The 8,557-nt window shown below is 38.0% G+C and overlaps 1 protein-coding gene across 1 annotated transcript in view; it reads right to left on the reverse strand.

The window, feature by feature from the left end:
• DGKB (diacylglycerol kinase beta) overlaps positions 1 to 8,557 on the reverse strand; it is a gene marked incomplete at its 5' end in the record, with an annotated part of 469,550 nt that overhangs the window by 404,714 nt on the left and 56,279 nt on the right. The window contains one exon of the mRNA XM_014521864.2: positions 5,482 to 5,580. Coding sequence (XP_014377350.1) covers positions 5,482 to 5,580 — 99 coding nt within the window. The remainder of the gene's footprint in view (positions 1 to 5,481; positions 5,581 to 8,557) is intronic.

Here is an 8,557-nt window from a genome sequence, read left to right on the forward strand (position 1 = left end):
ATGTCAAGATTTTTGAATCTTCACTTAAAACTCAGAAAATGGAATAGGAGAGGAGTATGCCAAAAACTTGCAACTTAGCTGTTTTTCTTATGTTCTCATAATGGTTTGGATACTGTATCACAATGATCAATAAACATAAGATCCTTCTCTCCTCTCAATTATGTTCCCGTCCAGTATTGTGAGATCCCAATACAAATCAGATTTGCTTTGTCATCTAACAAAAACACAGCATTCAGATACAGAAGGTCAACTGAAATGAGCTGCATTCCATGTAAATTTAATATTGTACTCTATCCATACACTCATATAATATGTATGAGAATATCCATTCTTCTATTTTTATATTATATAAATAGATACATCTTTTGTCTATAATTCCCCCCCATCCTTCCAGTTAGAGAAAATGCAAGTTTTCATAAGGTGCTCTCAACTTTTTATTGCAATGACTTAGAGTGACCAAATTATTTAGGAAAGACAAAATAGGGAATTAAGTAGGTAATTCTACATCATCAAAAACTGTGTTTGGGCTGCTTATGTTAAATCTCACAATAAGTTTTTTTTTCTTTCACATTTAGTTATTCCTTTAATGTTATAGCATTTCCCTTAATTTGAAGTACATTTGTTACTATGGAAACAAGGAAGTATGGAGTTTCCGAATACTTGCACAGTAAAGTCAATGTACATAAGTTTTTGTATTTAAAGCAGGATATGTTAATATAGTACTCTTATTATGATTTTCAAGACTGTTTATTTGCAATAAAGTAATTATATAAATTAGCTCCAGTAAAGTAGAATAAAGTTTCATTGGGTTAAAAATGGTATAAATGACAGGAGAATTAGGCTGTTATATTAATTATATTGTGTATTTTGGTTAGTTGGTTTGTTGTTACACAAAGGATCATATATGAGAAAGGGAAAATCTAGTTATCCTATTACTTATTTATATTAATAGAAAGAACACTGAGTTTACATTAGTAGAATGAAATAAAGAGAAAGCACAAAAATGGATAAGCCAAGATGTCAGAAACCATTTCTCCATTTATGCTTCATATAAAAAGCAACACTGAAAAGAGAGGTCAGTCTTCTTGGATACTCACTTGTCTCATTCCAATACTCAGCTTTTAACCTGGTTATCATCTAATTCTATACTCATGTTAGGCTAGGATTCAATTGAGTTAAAGATTTTTAAACTCACTGCCAGTCAACCTTATCATGAACTCTCATTATACGCATGTAATTAATTAGGTCCAATGAACAATATCAGCACTGAGTTATAGACTTTTCCCCCCACCATATAATTAGAATATAATTACCCACAGGATATCAGAATGATGCAAAACCTTTCCTCTAAATGTGCCCTCATTAGGAAACAAGTCTCAATGTACATTTATTCAATCAGTGTGAATTAATTAAAACGTTACTGAAATAAAAGAGGGTAACATTAAAGTGTATCTGACATCTATTAAAAGACTATCACTTGAGATCTGCATGCACAGTTTATAACTAAACTCATTTAACTCAAGCAAGAAACTTCATCATGCAATACATCACATTTATTCTAAATTAGAATGGTGACTACATGAATTAGACTGTTTTAAAAGTAAATAAACTATATCTTACTAAAACGTAGGAATGTGAGAAATGCTGGTAAAAGATGGATTCCTGAAAGATCTCTTGCAGATCTTCTGCTGTGTACACCACGTTAAATTTCCAAAACATTTGTTTCCCCTATTTTGCAGCTGAGAACTTTGCCAATTGAATCTATAAATAAAATACGGCAAAAAAATCTGCCTCATTTTTTTTTTTGTAATTCTGAAGGGTGCTTTGAGTTTGAATGGAAAACATCAATTTTACTTATTCTCAGACCCTGCTCTTCTAGCTAGCTGTTAGTTCCTATTTTAGACAGTTACTTGCATTTCCTATTTTAGAGACAGAATTTTCTTTATGTGCAAATGCAAATAAAAACACAAAATACAAATGATTTTACCTGCCTTCCCCACCCCCAACACATTTAACAATCTTGATATTTTACTACTGCTGCAAATTGGTGAATCTGTGTGAATGTGTTCAAATTAATTTGTAATAATTCTATGAACAAAAGAATGAATCAGTAAAACCCTGTAGATTACAGAAACTTCCTGTGATCCTAGAAGATACTTTTTATTTATATATCCATAAGCTTGAATATAGATCTACTGAACTTAGTGGGGCTTAATGCAGATTGCAGGGGTTTGCCCACACATTGTAGCTTGCAAGATAGAGACCACAGACCACAAGTCTCTACTGCTATACACATGAGCTCAAGAGGTTTTTTCTGCTTGTTTGATTTTTGTTTTTTTGATGGTCAGTTGTTTGGCTTTTACAAAAAGCATAGGCCTAGGGAATAAAGATGGCAACCACTGACTGGGGGGATCTTGTCTTTGGGAAGCAGTTTGAAACAAAGCTGCTAGGTCTGCACAGAGACCAAGATACCAGGTACTTAAAGTGAGGGTGATGCAGAGCTTCCCATTCTCAATAGGAGAAATCTTGGGAGTGCAGCCCTAAGGGCACTAGAATTTGTATGCGTTTCCAGTAGGACACCAAAGGAAATGGAACAGCCATAAAATGTCTCATTCCTGTTGAACGCAAGACTTTTGACAGTCCATATGCAAAGAAACTGCCTTGAATTATGCCCACCAGATCTGAGAAAGTAGTCTGAGCTCCAATAAGTGACAACTGGAAAGAAGAAAGCTATTTTCCTTATATGGATTTTGTTGCATGACTCAAATTTGACATGTAAACCTGGGGAGAATCTGTTTTCTTTGGAGGAAAGTTTTAACAAAAAATAATTCCTCTAGGAAAGGAATAAAAATTGCTCTTCCCCATAGTCACAGATTTCTACAAGATATGATTGCTCATTTGCTTTTGCTTTTTATGGCACAGTGTATATCCACTCAAAGATGCAAAAAAAAAAAAATCACACTAATTCAGAGATCGTTATAGCTAAAGCAACATTCTGAATAATATATCCTATCCTTTCATATAAGGCACTGTGTCTGAAATGCACTATTTCTGTTGAGGAGCATGCTTAACACTGCACACTTAGTAGATTACCTAACTGTGATTCTGGTTAATAACAGATATTTGCTAGTTTTCTCTAGTTCTTGATGGTTATGGTTTCATCTTCACTGAAATGATACATTCATCAAGAGGAATCCACATAAAGAGGAAATAGGAAAACTCAATTTAAAAATTACCAAGAAATCACGTGTACACTGTAGTCGATATTTCTAAACAGAATTCTTATTACCCATGCGAGTGATATGCTAGCAGTGATGCAAATGCATATGTATTATTAATTAGAATACTCTTAGAGTAACTTATACTAGAGTAAGGTACCCAGGTTGTAGCCATATTGGTCTAGAGGAAAAAGCAATCAGGGCTTGCAGACAGAGGTGATCTCTTTTATTAGCCCGACAAGATTTTTGCAAAAAAAATTCTTTAATTGCAAGCTTTCGGGCACAAGCACCCTTCATCAGGCACTGGAGAAAAGATTGTAAAAGTTCTCCTGTGTAGAAATGAAAGTTCATATTTCATAGGATTTCACAGAGGAGTCAACAGATGAACTTTCATTTCTACCCAGGAGAACTTTTACAATCTTTTCTCCAGTGCCTGATGAAGGGTGCTTGTGCCCGAAAGCTTGCAATTAAAGAATTTTTTTTGCAAAAATCTTGTCGGGCTAATAAAAGAGATCACCTCTGTCTGCAAGCCTTGGTATACTAGAGTAATATATTCTAAGAATGTTCTAATGTAATGCTAATTATAAATGTATAATTAGAATATATTTTCATAAAAAGCAGCTGGCTGACCAAGCATACTGGATTGTAAAATCATAAAGTTTCCACTGAAAGACAGTACACCAAATATCAACCTTGTTTCCTTCCTTGTGATTTATGTACAGTACTGACATGAACGTTTCCAGTAAAAGTATCCATATGTAGTCAGAGACAATATCTTAGAACTATTTATTTTAGAACAACTTTACATATTTTTAGAAACTAAATATTTTATAACAAAAATATTTTTCATTACTTTTTTTGCCTTTTAAATCTGCAGATTCAGCAGTGCTGCGCAAGGGTGAACTGGAATCAAGGCTGGATTGTAAGAACAGTAAAAGTGCTAAATTAATTCGACTGCAGAACCAAATTCTACTTCTTCTGTACCTGCAATACACCACGGAAGAAAACGGGCTCACACAAATATAGATGAGGGCAAAGTTTCAGCTGCAGAGCCTTTACTACTAGTTATGATGCACAAGTGAGTAGAAAACCAGCTTGAGTTACACATCTCAGATAGTTTGTAGGATTGATATAATATAAATTTGGTAAGTATAATCTGGAGTCATGGAATTGCAATCGTCAAAGAAACCCAAACAATTATTTTTCAGTAATTTTTTCAGAGCAGACCCATACTTCCATTTTTGCTATTTACATCATTACAAAACATTTTGGAAATTACACATATTACCTTTTTACTTGCATCAACACCAGGTTGCCACTGTTTTAACTTCTTTGGTTGCAGTAGAGTGACTCTTACATTATAAATCATACATAATCTTACACAAGCAGGAGTAGTTTTAAAATTACCAGCAACAGATTTAAGTTTTAACAGTCATTTTTCCTGTTTTTCTGACTACTCTAGTTTAGTTGACTTCATGCTCTCTCAAACTCAACTATTATTTTTATTATAAAGTAAATTTAAAATGAGAGGTCCGTGTATATCACAACTTCTATTAGCATGAATGTGATGATGCTGTGACTTTCATGAGCATAAAAAAATCAATTTAACATTAAATTCATATACAAGTTAATTTTGAACGTGTCTGTCCATGAGAAACTGCTTGGCTTTTTTTCAGTCCTACGTACATACAGTAGGTATTTCTATTTTCATTTAATTGAGTTATTGTTTTTGTGGACAGTGAAATTTACTGTCCACTCCTGCAGAATAAAATACACCATAATATTGATGCATAGCTTGCTACAAGGCCAATGTCATCATTCTAGGTAACCTCCGGCTTAGATGAGAGACCTCAGCATTGCAGATATACAATATGCATCCCAAGCAAAAACTGCCCATAAGAATAACTTCATTATTCTGGGAAGTTGGATCTATAAAAGATGTAAAATGTAGAAGTGTTCTGCCTATACAATTTCTGGTAAGTACAGTATGACTAAGTGATAAAACCTGAGTCAGCTTTAGTTATAGCATGTTATATAGTAGAGCGCTCCTACAGAAAGTTCATTGTCGTATGAAGGAAAATGCAATATATTGGGGAAAAAAGTATTTCTGCCTGTAAGTAATAAATTAGAATTATTTGTTCTGTTTTGGGGTTTATGTTGGGTTGTCAAATTAGCAAAAAAGTTACAGTAATCAAGTATTTAACACAGGTTTTTCCAATATCTTTGATATAGGTCTTTATTAGACAAGAGACCATAAACTCACCAATACTACTGGACAGATTGATATGGGTGGTAAAATGTGGTCTTTCAATGGTCCACAGTCACATTCAGGCTTTAGATGTGAAGCGCATTTATTGTGCAGCTGAGTAGAAAAGACAATAAATTACTATTCAACCACAAAATTATACTAGAATATTTCACAATGCCCCCATCCTATACAAAATACATATAGCTATACTAAATTAACCAAAGAACTGCTATTCTACTTGTACAGCAGGAAAACATAAGTAGTGTTGTCAAATTATAGCTATTTGACTTGTAGGCTAGGGACAGAAATTACACAAACTGGTATAAGTGATTGGGAACTGGTTCAAATCTCTAACAGAACAAAAGTTCAGTGCACATAAACTACTTCCAAAATGGCCAAGAGCGAATTAAGATAAACATGGATGGATATAGTATCAGACTTAAATGATGTAGGTTAAATTGGTTTATTGAACTTCCGTCACAGATCCCCTTCAGATTCAAGTTAACTCACAGTCCCCCAGCATCCCAGGATGCTTTGCAGGGTGGGTGGGCTAGCCTTGGCCCAAGATGTCTACTCCAGTTGAGCAGGGAGGGGTGTTTTAGCATCCCCCCAGCTTCTGGATAGGACCACTACAGGCATGCAGCTGCATTTCTGGAATCAAAAGTTAAGTATCTGTCCTCTGATCACTTGCTTATTGGTTCAATCTATGCAGTTTAGACTGACCTGCAAAGATGGAATTGATTTAGCCTCAGGCTTTTTGACTGTCTGTTCTTAGCCCTATAGCATATTCTAGGAACTTACGTTGCTTTACTTGAACTATTTTCTCCTAAATTTTCAGAATCCTAAAAGTTACTTCTCAATGCAAATCAACCAAACTTGCACAAATTAACAACTTCCCCTTCCTTTATTCACAACAAAAACAAACCAAAGAAAGACCAAAACAGACAACCAACACAAATGCATGCATACCCACACTTGCGTACGCACACTATTTTTGTTTTATTTTACATTTTGGCATAGGCAGCAGAAGTCTGGGGCTAATGGGGCTTAGTCCCCCCAAACATGGGGCAGCAGTGGCAGCACAGAGGGCTGCAGAGCAGCACAGGTGCGGGCTCCAGGTGGCTGCAGCAAGGTGAGGTAGGGGCACACACAAGCACAGAAACACAGTCAAAGCCTGCAGCAGCCTGGCAGCATGTAGAACACTGCCGACCACAGCAGGTAAGACTGTCGTGATGAAGGGGCATGGGCGTGGGGGGAGATCAAGGTCCCCACGGTCAGAGAGGGAATAGGGCAGAGGCAGGGGCTGGAGTGAATGGGGCCCCAGGGCCAGGGCAGGTCATGGGATGGTCAGAGCCCAAATGACTTGTCAAAGGGTGCAGGGGGGCTCCCAGCCCTGCACACACCCCAGCTGAGACCCGGGGGGTATATGCCCCCCAGATTTGTGTGCGGGGCAGAGGCAGACTGCTGCTGCAGGCTGGGCTCTATGCCACACTGCCTCTGCCTCAGGAGTGGTGTGATGCCATGTGCCGCCTCCATGCTGACTGCCCTGCATTCCTTCCTGCCCAGAGGCAGCAGGCACATGGTGTCACATCACTCCCAAGGCAGCCGCAGCGGGGCACAGAGCCCAACACAGATCCAGAGGGCACATGCCCCATGGGCCTCCACTGGGGTGCGTGTGGCAGTGGGAGTTCTCCCCCCACCCACCATGCCCGTGGATGAGCCCCCCAGGCTCTAAACATCCCACAACCTGCCCCAGCCCCGGAGCTCCATTCACCCCAGCCCCTGCCCCTGCTCCACTCCCTCCCTCACCACAGGGCCCTCAATCTGCCCTACTATGCCCATTCCCCATGACAGCCTTACCTGCTCTGTGTGTGGGTGGGTGCACATGCGTAAGCACCCCCCCAAATAATATTTTCTCCCTCCACCTATGCATTTTGGAAAATGTAAACTATATTCTGGACAGGACTACACAGCCTTTCCAAAGAGCTAAGCAAGAAGAATACCCTACAGATATACTTTTAACAACAGCATAACTGGAAATACCTTTCATTGCATATTGCTATATCATATAGACAGTATGCCCCAGAAAAAGAGAGGTGAAGACCACACAAAGAATAGTAAAACCCATAAATAATAGAGAGTTCTAGCCCTAAATATTGTACATTAAGTCAACATTTCAAAATAAAAATCAATAAAAACTTCACGCCAGAAACCTCCAACCTCAAAAGTTTTGGAGAAAAGTTTGAAAATATGAAGAAAGCATGACCTAAAGGCTCAGAAGCGAGAAAAAAAATCTAAAATTAATTTGAATTCTTGCAGTTGTAAATGCTTTATTCACTGTGGCTTGATTGTACAAGGTACAATCAAGGTAAAATCTGTAGATTGGCCTCAAAATGCCCAGGGACTTTAAAAATGATTTTAGTGCCATCTCAGCTAATAAATATTCCTAGAATTTTGGACTGAACCTCCATTACCTAAACTGAATATTGGGGAGAAAATATAGGCAGAGCAATGCCTGACTAAATGAGAAATCTGAGAGAAACTTAAACAAAAACTTAAGCTAAAAACAAAAGGAAAATGTGTTCTTATTAAATATAGTGCAGTGAAAAATCAGCCACTGGGACTTAGATTCCCAAAAATCCTCAGTCACTGGCAATTAGTCTAAGCCTGCAACCATACACAAGTTCCATGCACAAAAGCTGGTCTAAAAATTGCAGAACCTGGTTTAAAATAAACCTGGATCTATGTAGTATCAAACTTATTCAATTTAGGCCAACCTGGTACATGAAACTTCTGTACACTTTCTCCACACATGCCTTGGGATCAGAAAATCCATCCTGGGGCTGCTCTTTTCACCCCTGTCTCCCCTCGCACTAGTCTTTTTTTGCACCTCTCCTGGCCCTTTGCCCTTTGACCAGCCAGCCCTCTCAACCCTCATCCCACAAGCCACTCTGGGTGCAGCTAATTTTATATCAGCATTTGCCACTGCCAGAGGCAAGCAAATCAGTCCTGGTTGGAGGAAGGATAAGTGGCATCAGGTGTAGGTTCACTTGGGAGGGAACCCCACCCCACCCCACCCACAGGTCGTGTC

Source organism: Alligator sinensis, unplaced genomic scaffold, assembly GCF_000455745.1.
Source record: "Alligator sinensis unplaced genomic scaffold, ASM45574v1 scaffold45_1, whole genome shotgun sequence".
In the NCBI taxonomy this organism is placed as follows: domain Eukaryota; kingdom Metazoa; phylum Chordata; order Crocodylia; family Alligatoridae; genus Alligator; species Alligator sinensis.